The sequence below is a fragment of the Carcharodon carcharias genome, chromosome 4, assembly GCF_017639515.1.
Source record: "Carcharodon carcharias isolate sCarCar2 chromosome 4, sCarCar2.pri, whole genome shotgun sequence".
NCBI classification, from domain to species: Eukaryota; Metazoa; Chordata; class Chondrichthyes; order Lamniformes; family Lamnidae; genus Carcharodon; species Carcharodon carcharias.
Genome location: NC_054470.1, coordinates 135,387,959 through 135,408,240, shown reverse-complemented (window position 1 = coordinate 135,408,240; position 20,282 = coordinate 135,387,959). Strand labels below are relative to the sequence as shown.

Below are 20,282 nucleotides of genomic sequence, written 5' to 3'. Positions count from 1 at the left end.
CCACCATGAACTAATATTAGAAATGATCCCAGGGTGCATTTGACAGAAACAACTGGAAACAATGCATCCAGGAGCTTCCAAAGATTTATTCGCTATTTACAACCATGTACAGTTAATCATGAAGCTCCTCCCAGAGGCATCTCTAAGTTCCAGTGACACGTGATCTGACAACTCTGATGTACATTAGTTATTAGCATAATAGCTATTAACCCATTATGTTAGTGAAGTAACAAAAAAAGCACATAGTCAGTGAAGGCACTGTAAAAATCTAATAGAAAAGCTGACATGATCAAATAGAGATAAAAACAGAGAGAAAGAGAGTCAATTTTTAAAGGGTAGGCTGTTCCTATCTACCTTGTATTCCTGTCTACCCATTGTCTCCAAGACAGAGACACAAATGACATCAGTGAAATTTACCACAACCCCAAAATATTCGACATATTGTAAGTACAAAAGAACATCAGTGAACTAACGTAAAATCAGCCTTGCAGGTTCAAAACCTACTGCTGCTGCTCCTCCTGCCCCTGACTGTTTGTCCTAGTGCACTTTTGGCTTTTACTGACATTTTTTGATTATTACTATGAATTTCTATTGCCACAGAATTTAACACCGCTATATCAAAAAAAGACTCTGGAGAGTCATTTTAAGGCATTTGTATATTGGAAAGCTTCCTTAAGTGATTTTCTTTTCCATATTCTGTTGAGACTTATCTTCTGACCAACTCCTGCTAAATCTTTGCATCATAGTTTTATTACTATCATCTACATTCATCTCATATACTCCATTCATCTCAAGTGCTAGTGCTCGAGATCTTTATATCTCATTTTCAAAATGCATGTCCTGCCATACAGTAATCCTGCAGATTAGTAATAATCATTAGTTGACGACAAACGTTCCATGGTTATAAGAGATTTTGTCCAATGGTCACCATGGAAATGGTAGCTGGGCAGAAAAAATACAATAATAATAAAAAATTCAGCATATTATTCAATGTCGTCATGCATGTGTCTGTGCCTGTAATTCTGTGGGGATTCAACAGGTCTACTGTAACTCTCTGATGGGAGACCAGCAGGGCCTCAAGGAAATAACATAAATCACTGTTTACACCATTTCCGTGAGGATTATACCAAAGTTGTGGTGGCTACACCCCACTGAATTTCAGGGACATCACATCTGACGTGCTCCAAGATGCTCTATTTTTTGCCGGGACATGGGCATCGTTATTACAAAACATAGTTGAACTCTGTGAAATATTTTCACATGTTGCTAAGCATAGGCTTGAATCTTCGGCTCAGCAAGCAGGGCCCACTCAGCGACGTGTATAATGGCGCGGGGTGACGTCGGGCGTGTGTCCCGACATCACCGCGCGTCATTTAGATTTTCAGTTCGGCGGATTTACAGCCAAATCAGCTGCATGCCCGCCAAACTGTCAAAGGCCTATTAAGGACATTTATAAAGGCAATTAAGCAATTATCTGGGCTGCCCATCCAACCTTAAGGTTGGACGGCAGGCGAAGAGCCCAGGCGGCCTTTGCATTTTTCATGAAACTTCATCCACGGGCAGGATTTTTGTTAAAATTAATGCACACGTCCCAGTTCGTGGCAGTTTCACATAAGGGGACATGTCATAAAAATTATTTCTCCACTTTATTAACCTTTTAAAACTTAAAACTAATCACCCTGAGGCACCCCTGCATTAGCCAGATTTCTGTGCTCTTTCGCGCACATGCGCGAAAGAGCACACTCCTGACTCAACGAACCGCACCCCACCCGCACAGGGAGCACACAGCCCACGTAAAATGGCTGCACGGACCTGATCGGGGGTGCCGATTGGGTCCATGCCTGCCCCTGCACAACCCCCTTATTGGGGGAAAAATTCTACCCATGATTATTTTTGCATGTGTTAGCTTCCTGTCAAAATAGACATCGCCATTTAAAATTTTCAAAAGACCATTGGATACATTTATAGCATTTATGCTACTATTTATATGCCAATGATTCTGTCTATTTAATAACCTGGGAAACTCACAAATAACATGTATATTTTTCCAAAAACAAAGTTATTTACTCATAAAATATCTGAAAGAACATTACAAAACATTTCAATGGGCATCACAAAAAGTACAGTAATATTTCAGTTTTTCACATAGATCATGAGGTGCTTCAGTACAATCAATGAACATATGGACATTTCAACATGATCATCACAAACATTCAGTGCAATGGTATTCAAGTTATCTACATAGATCATGTTGCACTCTGAGGTGTTTCAATAAAATTGAGATACATGTAGTATTCACTGAATATATTCAATGTGAGACATACAGCGCAAGACGTCTATACAATTCCCAGCCCCTTGGTGCACTGTGGCTGAAAGGTCTTAGACAGAGACCTTTACCTATTGTGCCTTTGCAGCGGCTGCCCCAAGTTTTAGTGCATCCCTCAGTTTGTAGTACAGGACCTTGGAATGTGCCAGTCTGCAGCACTTGGTCAGGGCCAACTCTGCACTGGAAGACCAATGGGTTTCTGGCAGACCAAAGAGCATTCACCGAGTTGATGATCCTCCAGCTGCAGTTAGTTTGTCTCTGTGTGTGTCCCTGGGTACAGCCTGTAGAGCACATTCATTGGAGCTTCTTGGGATAAACCTCAACAAAAACTGTTGCATCTCTTTTCAGACCTTCTTTGCAAAGTCACATTCCACAAGGAAGTGACTTTGAGGGTAGCGTGTGGAGGGGGTGAGACTTCTGGCATGTAGGAAGGATCTGATGAGGAGGGCCTTTCTCACCACTAGCCCAGCTACGTCTTGGCACTTGTTGGAAAGTTCTTTGCCTGCTCGGGGAACCATCCGACAGGATCCACCATCTCCTTTTCCCGCAGAGCCTCTAGGATGTTATGTGCTGACCACTCCCTGATGAACTTGTGATCAAAAGTGTTTCTCCGCAAAACTTTTTCCACGACGGACAGCTGGTATGGCAGGGTCCAACTATTGGAGCAGCGTGGCCAGACCCATCCTTTGCAATGCCAGGGACAGGTAGAACCTCAGCATGTAGTGACACTTGGTGTTTGCGTACCGAGGGTCTACGCACAGCTTGATGCAGCCACACACAAAGGTGGCCATCAGGATGAAGGCGATGTTGGGTATGTTTTCTCCCCCTTTTATCTAGAGGTTTGTACATCTTGTCCCTGCGAACACACTCCACTTTTGACTTCCAGATCAAGCGAAAGAAGGCTAGGGTGATTGCCACAGTGCAGGAGTGGGGAGTGGGCCAGACCTGCACCATGTACAGCAACACCAATTGTGCCTCACACCTGATGACCAGGTCCTTACCCACAATGGAGAGGGAGCGTCACTCCCACATGCCCAGTTTTCTTTTCACCATAGCCACTCACTCCCATCAGTTTCTAACGCATGCACTGGTCCCTCTGAACCATATCCCAAGCACCTTCAGGCCGTCTGACCTGACAGTGAAGGGGACAAAGGAACGGTCAGCTCAGTTCCCAAAGAACATAGCCTCGCTCTTGCCACGATTTATCTTGGCTCCTGAGGCCAGTTCGAACTGGTTGTAGATGTTGATCAGTCTGCACACCAACAGTGGATCTGAGCAGAAGATGGTGACATCGTCCACGTACAGGGAGGCTTTGACCTGAGTGCCTGCACTACCTGGGATCATCACTCCTCTTATGCCCAGATCCTTCCTGATGGACTCAGCAAAGGGTTTTATGCAACACACAAACAGGACAGGGATGAGAGGGCAGCCCTGCCTGACTCCAGATTTAATTGGAAAGCTTTCTGATTCTCACCCATTGATTGATAGCATTAATTGGATTTCACCTGTAGCATTAATTGAATTTCACCAGTAGCATTAATTGAATTTCACCAGTGGCATAATGTATCAAAAACTATGCTGCTTTTTGGAAAAGTATACGCTCAGAACTATCATTATAACCCTTTCACACATTTGTAGATGAATGTTATGTCATTTCAACAGTATTTGAATAATTGATGTACACACTAAAATTGCCAAGATTTTCTGTTGCCATCTTATTGGGCCAGTTTTTATTTGTTTTAAATGGTTAAAAACTAATGCAAATCAAACCAGATTGATAATATGTTAATGTGTTTGAGCTTTGTGTGTGAACCTATTTACATTATTATTCACAGAGCCAGTTGTCAATTTGAGTAGGTGTAGGGAATAAAAAAATGCATGTAAGCAATTTAAAGGCTTGAGGACAGTTGAAGTGTCACAGTAGAATGATTAAAAATTTTGAAAGCCTATAGGAAACCTCAGAAGGCCTTTAACTTCACAGTAAGATTAAAGTAAAATATTGCGGATGCTGGAAATCTGAAACAAAAACAGAAAATGCTGGAATCAGCATTTTCTGTTTTTATTTAACTCTGCAGTTTTTTTTCAAAGCTGAAGAGGTGTTCTGCATATTGGCATATTGTAGAGGCAGAGTAAACAGGCAAATGATAAAGCTGTGTAACATCCAATACCTCTGTTTTATGGCTGCCAAGATGGAGTTGGTGCTGCATGAGGTGGTTACAATGAGGATGTCTCTGTTTGCACTCCATTCCTGTAGATCAGCATTGTAGCATACCTGCAAGGTGGTAGAATCAAGTCAGTGGCTGCACCTGACCACTGCTGGTTTTGGCTGTGGTAGTCTTTCGCTTCATTGTAGTTGTAGATATCCTTGCTGCCGATGGGAATGTTCTGCATCCTAAGAACTGTCGAGATAATTCCCACAGTCATTGCCAATGACAGTGGCATTTTCATCAGGTAACTTTGCTGCCTCACAATCATTCTGTCATGCCCTCTTCAAATAGTATCTCTGAAAAAATGACGTACCGTGGTTTGGCTCCTTCTGAAGAACTATCCAACTTGATGGTTTGTAAGGCCTTAGTACTCATTTGTGCCATTGAGCAAGCTATCATAACCTAACCTCAGAGTTCGCTTTTTCAGGAACACTAATCATAAGTCAAATGTGGGATTTTTATTTGTTCATGGGATGTGGGCGTTGCTTGCAAGACCAGCATTTAGTGCCTATCCCTAATTGCCCTTGACAAGGTGGTGATGAGCTGCTTGCTTGAACAGCTACAGTCTATGTGGTGTAGATAAACCCACAGTATTGTTAGGCAGTGAGTTTCAGGATTTTGAGCCAGCAACAACGAAAGTTCCAAGTCAGGATGGTGTGTGACTTGGAGGGGAAACTTTCAGTGGTATTCCTAGGTACCTACTTTCCTTATTATTTTGGGTGATAGAAGTTGTGGGGTTGGAAGCTGTTGTTGAAGGAGCCTTGGCAAGTTGTTGTAGGGCATCTTGTAGATGATGCAAACTGCTGCTGTGGTATAGCAGTGGTTGGCAGATGAGGTACCAATCCAACAGGAAGCTTTGTCCTTGATGGTGTTGAGCTTTCTGAGTGTTGGAGCCACCACACTCCTGACTTGTACCTTGTAGATAATAGGCTTTGGAAGTTAATGGCAGAGCAATGGACATCAGCTAGCAACTTGTGGCAATTTTTGATTTATGAGGTAATCCTGGCCATAATCGCGCACATTAACAAAGCATGTGTTGCTTAGATGCCATTATTTTTTCAGCAAAATCTGCTCCAATTAATTTCAACATGCAACCTGACAGGTTCTTGTCAACAAATAGGATTTCAGATTATTAGAAATGTACCATAGGAATATTGTGGATAGGTGGAAGAGTTTTTTTAATTTGTTCATGGGATGTGGGCATCATTGGCAAGGCCAACATTTGTTGCCCATTTCTAATTTCCCTTGAGGTGGTGGAAGTGAGCTGCTGCTTTGAACTGCTGCAGTCCATCTTGTGCAGGTACACTCACAGTGCTGCTGCGAAGGGAGTTCCAGGATCTTGATCCCACAACAGTGAAGGAATGGTAATATAGTTCCAAGTCAGGATGGTGTGTGGCTTGAAGAGGAGTTTGCACGTGGTGTGTTCCACGCATCTGCTGCCCTCGTCCTTCTAAGTGGTATAGGTCATGGGTTTGGAAGTTGCTGTCGAAGGATCCTTGGCAAGTTACTGCAGTCCATTTTTGCATATAGTACACATTTTCATCACTGTGCATCGGTGGTGGATGAGGTGCCAATCAAGCAGGCTACTTTGTCCGTAATGTTGTTGAGCTTCTTGAGTGTTGTTATAGCCGCACTCATCAAGGCGAGTGGACAGTGTTCCATCACACCCCTGACTTGTGCCCTGTAGATGGCGGACAGGATTTATGGAATCAGGAGCTGAATTACCCGCCTCCAAGCTCCCAGCCTCTGTCCTTCTCTTGTAGCCACGGTACTTGGATGGCTGTTCCAGTTGAGGTTCTGATCACTGGTAAACCCCAAGATGTTGATATTGGAGGATTCAGTGATGGACGGAAGGTCTTCTCCTGTTACAATGTTTTGTCTGATAAATCTCTTCAGAACATTTATTGATGAATCTTTATCAACAGCCTCCAGACATGAAGTGTGAGATGAATTTCTATCTACTCATGATGACGTCTATCCTTTTGTTGCAAAGTTGGTTTTAAAAGGCTTTGTGTTGACAAGTTTCTTTTAAATCTCTCTCCAGACCTGTCATCTGACCCAGATGAATTGACAAATGTGGCTACTAAGTATTCAGAAGTTACAAGCATCCTTGATGAGAAACTTCGCTCCATACTAAATTACCCAGAAGTTTCCAAAACTGTTCGTCAATACAACAAACTTCAGTTTATCAAGTGGAAAGGAAGTCTAGGAAAGAATTACACGGATATTATTTCCAATCTAAGATGGCACCAGGACTGGCAAAAGAATCCTGTAATGTATGAAAATGCTATTAACAGGTGGTTATATTCTACAATTGAAGTGTAGTTTCACATATATTGTAGTTTTTTACCCTTGTATTTTTACCTCCAATGTTCCCCAAGATCCATCCTCGGCCCTCTCCTCTACTCTCATCTACTTGCTGCCGCTTGCACACATTACCCACAAATGTGGAGTCAGCACCACATGTTTTCTTTTCATTCTTTCATGGGCTGAGTGTGTCACTGGCAAGGCCAGCATTTGTTGCTCATCTCTGATTGTGCATGAGAAGATGGTGATGAGCTGCTGCCTTTACCTGCTGCAGTCCATCTGGTGTAGGTACACTCAGTGCTGTTAGGAAAGGAGTTCCAGTATTTTGGTCTAGCAACTGTGAAAGAATGGCGATATAGTTCCAAAACAGGATGGTGTGTGGCTTGGAGGGAGACCTGCAGTTGGTGATGTTCCTATCCATCTGCTGCCCTGTCCTTCTATGTGGTACTTCATGGGAATGATAGCTTTAAGTGGTTATGTTACTGGACTACTAACCCAGAGGCCTGACCTAATGCTCTGTAGTTATCTCTGAAGAGTTATCTTCCAATAGCTCACATGTGAAATATGAATGATAAGAGAGCTAGAAGTAGAGAACTGATATTACCGTTGAAACCTTTTCATCAAACCCACCTAATATTCTATTGGGGGAGACACTGGTTAATACCTGATCATGAAACAGGTGGTTCAGCAGCAATGTATTCCCAAAGAAGTCTGCCTAAGGATTGCCTGAAATGTGTACTCTTAATGGGGTATGATATTAATGAGGTGGTGCAAAAAACTCTCACTTTGACACTAAGATTGAGACTATCCATTCAGCTTCCGTTACTGCATCTTTTTCTCTCACATGCCCAGCAAACCAACATTCCTCCATGCCCTATTTCTAAAATTGCATCTTTCTCTCCTGTCTGCCTTCATGCTCTCTCTGATTTCATCTCATCTATGAGACCCGCCTGCTAACCACCCAACTTCCATTCCTGGTCCTCATGCTAGCTGATACTGTAAATGGTTTGATCACCTCAGGTAATATACCCTTTTCAAATCTTGTCAGTATTACCCTCCCTCCTCAAATAAAATACCGATGGCACCTCTGTCCTTGCAAACTACTTCCCAATTTCCAACTTCTCTTATCTCCTAAGTCCTTGAACATGTCACTTGCCAAATCTGTGCCCATTTTTGACTTAACTATTTGAATGGTCCTAATCAGTCACAAGTGGTATCCTCTGTTATTGATGGTTGTGCACAATTCCTCCTGATCCTTCTCAGCCTCTACACAGCCTTTGACACAGTCTATCAGGCCATTCTCTTCAAACATTTCTCCTCCACTGTCCAATGAGTTGGAATGCCCTCACCTGGATCCATTTTATCTATCCAACTGTAGCTAACGAATTTCACGCAATAGCTCTTTTCTCACCCTGTGCAAACACTTATGGATTCCTCCAAGGAACTATCCATGGCCCAATCCTATTTCTCACCTTCATGCTGCCTCCCAGGTAATATCATCCAAAGGCACAAGATTCCACATGTTGCCAATGATACCCAGGTCTATCTCCACCACCACCTCTCCCAACCCCTCTACTACCTCTTATGTTGTTGGACTGTTTTTCCAAGATCCAGCTCTGGATGAGCCGCCATTTCCTCCAATTTGACATTGGCAAGATCAAAGCCATTGCCTTCTCTATTTATAAAAAAGAAACACTGCTGTAAGGCTGGTGTCTTAACCAAATAACTTCTGCTGCCTGCTACTCTATAAATTTATCAATTCACTGGTGGTTGCATAGCTGTGCTGCAGCATGCCTTTAGTTGTGATGCATGGGTTTGCATTAATTTCTTTGGTTTTCTTTTTATGATCCTATGGTATAAAAAAAACTTTGCTCTAGTCTAATTTTTATTCCATGCATTTTAATCTCCATTATAGTAATTTTTGTTTACTGTTTTAAAAGTGTATTGTCATCACATTATTTGGAACATGAAGATAAAATACTGTACAGATCTTGATTCCCTTTATGTGAGGCCATACGAGATCAACTAGCATATTACAAAGATTACCTGAAGGGTCGAATTACAGGTGCACACATGGTGTTTCACATTTGGATGGAGTGCCATTATGCATCAGTGGTCTACCAGCTCAAGGTTATATACATGTCTGTAAAAGAGCTCACATTAAGCTGTGCAAATATATTGATATTAAAAGGGGTAATTTGAATAAAGCAGCTACAGAATAACAGTTGATTTTTTTTCTTTATTCTTTTCATGGCATGTTGCAGGCAAGGCCAGCATTTGTTGGCCATCCCTAAAACTGCCCTTGAACTGAGTGGCTTGCTGGGCTATTTCAGAGGGCAATTAAGAGTCAACCACATTGCTGATGGTCTAGAGTCACATATAGGCCAGACCAGGTAAGAACAGCAGATTTCCTCCCCTTGAGGGGCAGTTATGAACCAGATGGGTTTTTAGAGCAATCAATGATAGTTGTTATGGTCACCGATACTGAGACTAGTTTTATATTCCAGATTTATTAATTTGAATTTTTAAATTCCACCAGCTGCCATAGTGGGATTTGAATCATTGCCCCTAGGGCATTTGGCTTTGGCCTCTGGATTACTAGTCCAGTGACACTCCCCTATTTAAATTATTTGCCTTTCTACTTCATGTAACACTCCTGCTATCAGCATATATGGTCAAATTGAGGTATCAGCCATGGCTAAGTGGTTGCATTCTTGTCTCTGAGTCACAAGTTGAAGGTTCAAATCCCACTTCAGAGAGTTGAGCACATAATCGAGGCTAGCATTTATTACTAAAGGAGCACTGCACCATCAGAGATGTCATCTTTTGGATGATATATTAAATCAAGGTCTCATCTGCTCTCTAAGGTGAATGTAAAAGATTCCATGAAGAAAAGCTGGGGGGTTCTTCCTGATTAATATTTATCCCTCAACCAATATCACTAAAAGTCAGATAATCTGGTCATTATTGCATTGCTGTTTGTGGTATTATTGTGTGCAAATTGGCTGATGCATTTCCTACACTACAATAATGACTGCACTTCAAAATTGCTTAATTGGTTATGAAGCACGTCTGAGATGTCCTGAGGTCATGAAAGGTGCTATATAGATGCAATTACTTTGACTACTATGGTAATAGAAATACTGCATTAAATTATAAATCTGAGGAAAAGTATATACAGAGCCAAAACATTGCAAATTAAATATAAATGCAACAATGTACATTTTTGAATCAAATTAAATTCTGGTACAATACCTCAAGTGAACCGTGCCATGGCTGGTAGGACTGAAATTCTGTTTGCATTTCTTCACATGATGAATTTAATTTGGCCACAGGATGATGTACTTTGGCGTGAAAAAGGAAGGAAATGCTAGTGTACATACTGCCACGTCTTTTTCTATGCCAGTGTAAGTTGGGAGACTTAAATGGTGATAAAGAGGCAATGGTCCAAAATTCCTGTAATGGATCAATGAATTATACTTACCATTAGTTAGCCCTGCCCTTGCCCATTTAATCTCCATGATATTTTATGTGGCTAGTTGCTGAAAGTGAGAGTTGAAAATGGTGCAGTGGCCTTTACAGGGCATGGAGGATCTAAGTGAACAATGCAAGCACCTGTGTATCTCCTTAACTAATCAGATTGAAGGATTGTGAATTATATTGCAAGGTCTGAACAAGGAAGTGTAAGTTAGAATAGTGAATTAAAAAGTCTCCAATTAAAACTAAAACTAATTGAGACTCCACAGTTTTAATGTTAATTTCCAATGCCAGAAGGGTTGACTGTCAGTAATTATGACTTATACCACACTAAATACCTATTTAATCAAGTGATAAGTGTCTGCCACATAAAGGGTTAACTGGGACTGAGTACAGCACCACCCACACAGAGGTAAGAGAATACGACCTGCACCTAGGGGTCAGTGTAGTGTTGGATGGAGCTGTGTGTAGAAGTGAGCATGGAGACAGCTCCTTGCTTAGATCTTTATTGTACCTATGTATATAGTTTCTAGTAGTTTCTAAATACTTAGCTATTGAACTACCTAAGACTATGAATATCTTAAGACTCACCGAACTACACCCAACATCTTAACATAGTGGCAACGAATGAAACAACACAAAACCTCGCAGAGGTGGCAGAAGGAGGTAAGAGCCCATGGGACCCAGGGCAATTTGGCAAATTGGATCCAAAATTGGCTTAGTGGTAGGAGGCAGAAAGTGATGGTCGAAGGTTGTTTTTACGCTTGGAAGCCTGTGACGAGTGGTGTACCGCAGGGATCGGTGCTGGGACCCTTGCTGTTTGTAGTGTACGTTAATGATTTAGATGTGAATATAGGAGGTATGATCAGTAAGTTCACTGATGACACAAAAATTGGTGGTATTGTAAATAGTGAGGAAGAAAGCCTTAGATTGAAGAATGATATAGATGGAGTGGTAAGATGGGCAGAGCAGTAGCAAATGGAATTTAATTCTGAGAAGTGTGAGGTGATGCATTTAGGGAGGACTAACACAGCAAGGGAATACATAATGAATGATAAGACCCTAGGAAGCACAGAGGGACCTTGGTGTACATGTTCATAGACCCCTGAAGGCAGCAGCACAGGTAGATAAGGTGGTTAAGAAGATATACGGGATACTTGCCTTCAGCAGCCGAGGCATAGAATGTAAGAGCAGGGAAGTTATGTTGGAGCTGTATAAAACACTAGTTAGGCCACAGCTGGAGTACTGCATGCAGTTCTGGTCACCACACTATAGAAAGAATGTGATTGCACTGGAGAGGGTGCAGAGGAGATTCACCAGGACGTTGCCTGGGCTGCAGCATTTCAGTTATGAAGACAGACTGGATAGGCTAGGTTTATTTTCCTTAGAGCAGAGAAGACTGAGTGGGGGACCTGATAAAGGTATATAAAATTATGGCGGCTGTAGATAGGAAGAAACTTTTCCCCTTAGCAGAGGTGTCAATAACCAGGGGGCATAGATTTCAGGTAAGGGGCAGGAGGTTTAGAGGGGATTTGAGGGAAAAAAGATTTCACCCAGGAGGTGGGTGGAATCTGGAACACACTGCCTGAGGAGATGGTAAAGGCAGGCCAAAGGGCCTGATGTGTTGTATAACTCTGACTCTAAGAAAATTAAAATCCTGGAAAACTGAAGGCAAAATCAAACAAGCATTCTGACTTGAAGAAATGCTCAAGAAGTGAAGGCACAGAAGGAAATCACCAGAGAAAAAACAACAAAGAAAGCCTTGAAAGCTGAAGGCAGAAATTAAATTCTCCACTGCAGCAGAAAACTGAAGTCCAACTTCAACATCCAGAATGTACAGAGTCAGTAAACCTAGCAGGGGTAGTTGAAAATTTAAAATTCCTGGATGACAACAAGTCCTGAATAAAGTAAAATACTGCAGTAGTCAGATATTGGTCTTTAAATCGTAGTCTGAGAAACCAAGATTCAGCAGTGGCTGAGCTCACGCTAAACAAAGAAAAACATAATTAATCAAAAATTAATTGTGACAGACTAGACAGCTTTAAGAACCAGCAAAACCCAGGGTTCAACGCTTCCAAGACCTGCGAATGTTGTGCTAAAGTGGCAAAGAGTCTAACCAGTCGATCCAGATAGCCATTGTTGAAAAAATTTAAACGCTGAGATCGTGAACACCGTTACTGCAGGAGCCCACCAAAATTGGCAACTGCGGGAAAAATCTTAATGCAGAAGTGTAAGGTGGCATAGTCTTGGATTTTCAGAAACCTCTTAAAGCTGAACCTGCAATTTAAATATTTTAATCATGAATCAGAAATCTACTCTTCCAGATCAATTTGGACTTATCCAAGGCCCAGATCAATCACAAAATTGGGGACTTTGGAGAAAGAGATTCCTTAGGTACATGATTGCTTCAGATCTGGATAAAGAGACAGAAGCTGAACAAGTTAACACACTGCTTTATTCCAAAGGCCTGATAGCCGATGATACAATAGCTAGACATGGAATCAATAAATTATCTGAAAAAAATGAAATTTTAAAATCACTTGACAATTATTTTAACCTCAGAAGTAACACAATCCTTGAAAGGGATAAATTTAATAAAACGGGTCCAGCAGCCAGGAGAACCTGTCGACTGCTTCATTATTGAGTTGTACAGAACAGCTGAAGGATGTGATTATGGTGACCTGAAATCTAAGCTAATCAGGGATAGAATAGTTGTAGAAGTAGTGGATGATGCCCCCTCAGACATGCTTTAAGCGAAGGAAGATCTAACTAACCCTTGAGAAAGTCATCCATATTGTCAGGCAATCTGAAATCTGTTTGCAGCACGTCCATATTAAGGGGAGAAAGCAAACTGGTACAAAGTAAACCCTCACTGTCCAGCTAGTGAAACAGGGACACTCCAGGTCAAGGGAAGCAATGCCCTAACTGACAAGTAGAGCAACCATGCCAGCGCTGTGAAACAAAGCGCCCCCACAGGCTTGATCAATATCCAGCAATTTCAGCACATTGCTTTAGGGCACTTGGGAAAGCTGTGCAAAGCCAAAACATCAAAACGTACAGAAGGTCCCAAGAGGATTCACGAGATCGAGACAGAACAACAGGAGAAGATACAACCATGCATCTTGGGTAAGGTCAAGGATCCTAGATTTTCTTTCTGGAATGCAGACATTTTGGTTAATGGCCATCTCACAAACTTTAAGCTGGACACAGGAGCCAGTATTATGGTCCTATCAGACAGAGAACCATGGCTGGTGACCCAATGGCTGATGCCACTCACAACACACCTGTATGGTGCAGGAGGCATTAAACTTGCAGTGAAAGGTATTCAGCAGAAGACACTTAGTTACAAAGACAAAAGAATCCTAGAGACCTTGTTTGTGATCCACAACTAGGACTGTTCACTGCTCAGCCAAAAAGCCTGCATCAGCATTAACATTTTACAAAAAATTGATGAGGTCAGTCAACGAGGGTCTGGCTTCAAGTATAAAAAGGAGTTTTTGAAGCACTATACAGGATTGGGGTGACTGAAGAGCACATACAAAATCACACTGAGGGAGTGTGCTAAACCCATGTGCCTGTACACGCCACGAAAGATTCTCCATTCACTCATGATAAAATGACAAACATGGAGGTCATCTCCCCAGTCACACAACCAACTGCATGGTGTTTGCGAAAGCCCCAGTCCCAAAACTGAACAAGTCCATCCATATTTGGGTCAACTTGACACAGCTCAATAAAGCCGGAACCAAAGAAGTACACCCAAAATCCTCAGTAAACAAAAGCCTGATTAAATTCTAAGATCACAGTGTTTTCAAAACTCTACACCAACAGTGGCTTTTGGCCTTGCTGAAGAGTCCAGGATGCTGACCATATTCATTACCCTCTTTGACAGGTTCTACTTCAACTGCCTGCAGTTTGGAATCACCTCTGCACCGGAAACACTTCAACACAACAATGTTGGCTATTTTGCAAGGCCTAAAGGGTGTCACCTGCCATATGAACGATGTTTTGATTCACGGCACAACAGTGAAGAAACACAACAAAAGACTCCCAGCAGTCCTAGCATGCCTGCAGGGCTATGCTGAATGAGATGCGTGAGTTCTCAAAGACATCAATTCGATTCCTGGAACATATTGCCAGCATTACTGTGGACCCACAGAAAACAAAAGCTATGAGCGAATTCCTGACCACTTCCTCGATTCCTGACATCAAGTTTCCCGGGGCTGGTGAACCAGTTGGCAAAATTCTTACCAAATCTGGCACAGGTCACAGAACCTTTGAGATACCTCTTAAGACCACATCAAGAGCAAGCATTCACTCGTATCAAGGCAATGCTGCTTTCAGCCGACATTCAGGCCCATAAAGACCCATCCCTGCCCATCACCATTGCAGCAGAGGCTTCATCCTTAAGCCTCAGAGCAGCCCTATTTCAAAAGCAACTTATTGGAAGTCACCGACCGTTGTACGACGCTTCAGAGGACTGTTGGACATAGAGATGAGGTACGCCATCCTTGAAAAGGAAATCCTCACTGTTCAGTGGGCATGTGAGAAATTTTCAAACTACATCGTTGATTTAAAGGTCACAACTGAAAAAGTACATAAGCCACTGGTCTCATTACTAGACAAGATGGAACTGGCAAAGATGCCACCCAGAATCCTGAGATCCCACCTACACCTCAAGAGGTTCGCCTACGAGATAGTATATTCCAGGGCAAAAACAAAACAATGACAGACATGCTTTCCAGAGTCACAGTGGATCTTCCAACAAAACAGGATGTCAATCTGATCAAGGAGCTTGAAGTATACTCCCAGTTGACAAGGAGCCACCTGCCGATGGCCGCAAGTAAACTCCAACAGATTCGCCAGAAACAAATGCAAAGTGAAGTGCATGCCCACATCGCCATTACTGCCAACAAGGGTGGCGACAACGGAGACCAAGCAGTGGTACCATGAAGCTTGGCTCAAACAACAAAAACACTTTACTATCATTGGTAATCTCCTGGTCTACAATGAGCAGCTGGTCATCCCAGTTTTCCTTCAGCCAGAGATCCTCCAAACAAATACACCAGAGCCATTTGGGCATCACCAGTGCAGGGTAGGGCCCAATCCACCATCTGCTGGCCAGGCATTTCCAGGGCAATTGAGGACATGGTAGTGAACTGTCAAATATGTGCACAGCATAAGCAGGACCAAAGGAGGCCCCTTATACCCCCACACTTCCATACCAGGCCTTGGGTGAGGCTGGACATCAATTTATTCGTCTTCAACAGCAAATCATTCCTTATTGTGGTGGATTACTTTTCTAGATGTGTTGAGGTGAAGCAACAGTACACAACAACCACAAATGCAATGGTTAAAGCACTGCAAGATGTTCGCGAGCCACGGCATCCCAGACAAGATTGTGTCCTACAACGGCCCACAATTTTCAAACAAGTGATTTCTCCCAATTTGCCATCACATCCAGATTCCACCACCTTACCAGCTCCCCAAGATACCCAGAGTCAAACGGGGAGGCCAAAAGAGAGGCCTGAACTATAAATGCCCCCCTAAAAAAAACCAGACTTCCAAATGGCACTGCTTACAGGTCCACTCCATTACAATGCAGCCTAGCCCGTCCAAATTAGGGGTCACCCTGATGGGCAGAAAACACCACATGCAACTCCCAATCCTGCTGAAGAAACTAATACCAGGGTTGGTAGCCAAGGATTATCAGGACATCCAAGACAGAGAGCAGTCCTACAGGCAGAAGCAGGCTTCTGCCCACAACAAAAGGTACTGCACCAGACACTTTCCCCAACTACAAAAGGACAATATGGTCTGGATTAAAGACCTTGAGAGAGCAAGAGAGAGGGAGAGCACCATCATACAGAAAGACGATGACCAACCCCAGCAGATGGAGTAAAATTTGGGAAAATGTAAAGTTGTTCACTTTGGCGGGAAGAGTAAAAAGCAGAGTATTACTTGAAAGGATAATGACTGCAGAATTCTGAGTTGCAGAGGGATCTAGGTGTTCTAGTGCATGAGTCACAAAAAGTTAGTATGCAGGTACAGCAAGTAATTAAGAAGGCTAATGGAATGCTATCCCTTAGTAGGAGAGGAATTGAATATAAATGTAAGGATATTATGCTTCAGTTATACAGCGTATTGGTGACACCACATCTCGAATAACGTGCAGTTTTGGTCTCCTTATTTAAAGAAGGATGTAAAGCATTGGAGGCAGTTCAGAGGAGATTTATGCGATTGATACCTGGAATGAGCAGGCTGTTTTATAAGGAAAGGTTAGGCTTGTTTCCACTAGAGTTTAGAAGAGTGTGGGGTGACTTGATTGAAGTATAAAAGATCCTGAGTGGTCTCGATAAGGTGGACATAGAAAGGATGATTTCTCTTGTGGGTGGGTCCAGAACTACACGGCACTGTTTTAAAATTAGGGGTCCCCCTTTTAACACAGATATGAGGAGAAATTTTTTTCCCCTTGAGGATTCTGTAACTCTGCAACTCTGCCTCAGAAGGCGGTAGAGGCTGTGTTTGAATATTTTGAAGACGGAGGTAGATAGATTTTTATTACTCAAGGGAATGAAAGGTTATCGGGACAGATGGGAATGTAAATTTGAAACACAGACAGATCAGCCATGATTTTGCTGAATGGCAGACCAGGCTTGAGGGCCGAATGTCCTACTTCTGCTCCTGTTTCATATGTTTGATTATAGCTGGTTGGCACCCCAGAGGCTACAGTCTGGAGAAACAGGAGGAGCCTCCTCCTCATCCCTTGAATGGTCCCTTCCACTGTACAGTGGAGCGAAATTGAGAAAGACATCCAGATTCTCTGAACAAACTCCAATTCAGCAAAATGTACCTGCAGCAACAGAGCCTACCACTCATCTGACAATTGTGCGATCAAGATATGGAAGGATTATAAAGGCCTCCAGACTGCCTGAACCTATCAACTCAGAGACTTGAGGGACTCGGGGGCGAGATGGGGTAGTGGTAATGATGTAAATAGATGGGGTAAACCGGGATAACTTGTAAATACGTTGGGTAAAGACTTGGAGAAGGTGTAGCATAAGGGTCTGGCACATAAAGGGTTAACATGGGACTGAGTACAGTATCACCCACATAGTGATGTAAGAGAACACATGACCCACACCAGGAGGTTACTGTAGTGTTAGAGCTGTATGTAGAAGCAAGCCTGGAGACAGTTCCTAGCTTAGACCTTTACTGTACCTCTGTATATTGTTTCTAGTAGATAAATGTTCATAAATAATAGTAGTTAATAAATAACTGTTGAACTACCTAAGACTACAAATACCTTAAAACCTACCGAACTATGCCCCACTTTACAACACTTAAGATTTGAAAGGGCTTGACCTAACTTTCTGTGGTGAGATTACCTTGTATCTACAGGAACCTCACTCTGCTTCGTCACTTTGAATGAGGAGCCAGACAAGAAGATGCAGTTTTTGTGGAGTACTACATCTTCAACGGTAACTTTTTGATTGCTGCATTTAATTGCATGTCTGCCCTCACCTGAAGTTGTTGTAGTTGTATTTTTAATTATTGTAAACTACATTTGCCTCGCTGTTGGTGGCAATTTTGAGCCAATCTGAAACATTCGGCAACTTTATCGATCTACATTTAAGCTGTGGAGAAAATTAGAAACAAAATGTCTCTAACTCTGATATAAACAGCATTATTTCTTCGCATTGTCGTAAACTGATATTTTTAAAAGCATAGAGCCTAAGAAAGTACCCGAAATCCCGTGTTGTTTTAGGCAACACTTCAAAACATGATTTGCGAATATCTGTAACTCTTTCGAGTACAAACACGTTTCTATCTGTTTCAGATGAAGTTACATTGTTTCATAGTTTACCATTGTGAAATTTGAACTTTTGATCTTGGGGTTACAAGCCCAGTACCATAACCACTTGTCTATTTAGGCCAAGTCAGCGAATATCTGTAAGCTGCAGCCGATGAGGTGAATGTTAAATTGCGGCAGTGTTTCGCAGATTTTAATTCTGCTGAATCTGAATGAGACCTGATCCATTTGCTTAGGGAGACTGCATTGGCAACGTGTCCACAGGAGCGGTGAGCTCATTTTGGGGCTTGAGTTTCCAGCCTTCGTGAAGTGAAAGACGAATGGATAACAACCCAATCAAAGAGCTGATCGTACCGAATACAGGAAGAATAGTATACTTCTACTATAAAGTCCTGCCGAAATAAAAAAAAATGTGATGATCTCTTTATTCAAAACCAAACAGCAGTTTAATAGGAGGGAAATAATCGAAGGCTTAACTATTTTACATTTGCACACATATATATACTTGTTTGGAATAGTCCAAAGAGTTCTGTTAAAATAATTAATATATTTTAATAAAACGGGAAACGATATTTGAACGGTTACTGCCAGCAATGCCAGTTAGGTGGGCACTCTTTAGATAGAATTATCACAGGATGCGGGCTTGCTGTTGGGAGACGGAGGTACTGCGTGGATGGTGGTGTCTGCTTCAGATGTGGTGCTGCTGGAGAGCTCTACTCGTTTCCCAACTGCGTACAGCTCTCTGTGAAATGTATTCTCTCTGTAATCTTTCAGACAGGCGAAGCACACGTTCTTCTCCAGTCGTCTCAAGTAGGTATTGTTGGTCTTGAAGAATAGGTAGACATATGGGTTGACGGCACTGTTGGAAACCACAAAGATTCCCAGGACTGCAATCGCCTTGGTGTCTGTCTCAGTGATGGCCCCGAAGGCAACTTTCATCTCCATGATAAAATAAGGTAACCCGCAGACTATAAAGAGTATGATAATCACGAGGGTCATCTTTAGTGTCTTCACCTTGGCTCTTGGGATGGAGCTGTTAGCAGCGATTATTCGTATTGGTCTCCTCTGTTGCCCCTGGTCAGCGTTTTTACTTGCTTTGCAGTTTTCGATGTGCTGCTCCTTCCTCCAGATGGTCCAGAGAATTCTTGTGTATGCCACGCACAGGATACAAAAGGGAGCAAAGAAGACAGTAACAGCTCCGAATATGATATACATCTGGAAGTGCCATTTGGGTAGGTGCCCAAACGTGCATTGGCATTTCTCTTTGTCTTCCTGTAATGACAGTTTGAAGACAAAGGCTTGGGGGACGGAAAGCACAAAAGCACAGAACCAAGATATGGCAGTCAAAATCTTGGTAGGGAGAGGAGGGTCCAGTGGGTTGACTATTACGTGGTGCCTTTCCAACGCGATAAGTGCTATGATGCTGGATGAAGCAATCAGACCAAAAACCTGGAAAACTTTGAAAAATCTGCACGCGAGATCTCCAGCCAGCCATTCGTTTTCCAACACCACCCAAATGATCTGAGTCAGCAGGGTAAGGATAGAGACACAGAGGTCCGCCATAGCCAGGTTAGTGATGAGGAAATCAATTTTCCGCCTCCTGCTTTTGCTGCAACAGATCTTGTGCAGCACTGACAGGTTTCCTATCAAAGCCAGGATGAAAATGATCGCCATGCAGATGATTCTGGTCTGTTTATTGTACAACGGGAGCTCAAAAACTTCGCTCACATTACCTGATGAATTCATACTCCAGGCAATCAGAAAAAAGGTTCTTTGAACCGGACTGTCCAAGGTCATCACCATCTCCATTAAACAACACGTTATTTCAATTATACAATTGTCACGGTTCAGTGTAAAACTTCACCTTCTCCGCTCGAACCGAAAGATTAAGAGCCGTAGATCATTAATATCTGTACTGATATATAAATATATATTAACCACGTCACCTGATGACACGATGAGTGTAAGTAACCCAATGTTTCGTATTGGAGGGGGAGCACGTATGACGTCTCTGCTTTCTTTCTTCATAATAATTTCAGTTCAATGTTAAAAGATGTTCTTCTCTCAGACCCTTCCAAAAGTCAAACCTTTGCCGTCTCCATCGACTTGTTGCTGCAGTGCAACAAAACCTTTGACATAAGTGAAATGGATG

General features: G+C 42.4%; 2 protein-coding genes across 3 annotated transcripts in view; one reads left to right on the top strand and one right to left on the bottom strand.

Moving 5' to 3' along the window:
• The window catches only part of arsk (arylsulfatase family, member K), a 90,847-nt gene extending 73,241 nt beyond the window's left edge, over positions 1–17,606 (top strand). The window contains exons 8-9 of one of the 2 annotated variants that reach the window (XM_041186824.1): positions 6,578–6,809; positions 17,025–17,606. In XM_041186824.1, coding sequence (XP_041042758.1) covers positions 6,578–6,809; positions 17,025–17,274 — 482 coding nt within the window. In that variant the 3' untranslated portion in view covers positions 17,275–17,606. Of the gene's footprint in view, positions 1–6,577; positions 6,831–17,024 lie in introns of both variants that reach the window. The other variant, XM_041186823.1, reaches the window with a different exon arrangement.
• A 1,139-nt stretch (positions 17,607–18,745) lies between these two features.
• Positions 18,746–19,933, bottom strand: LOC121276790 (probable G-protein coupled receptor 150). Its single transcript, XM_041185336.1, has one exon. The coding sequence runs from the start codon at positions 19,931–19,933 to the stop codon at positions 18,746–18,748; it is 1,188 nt and encodes a 395-aa protein (XP_041041270.1).
• Between the last annotated feature and the right edge of the window lie 349 nt (positions 19,934–20,282).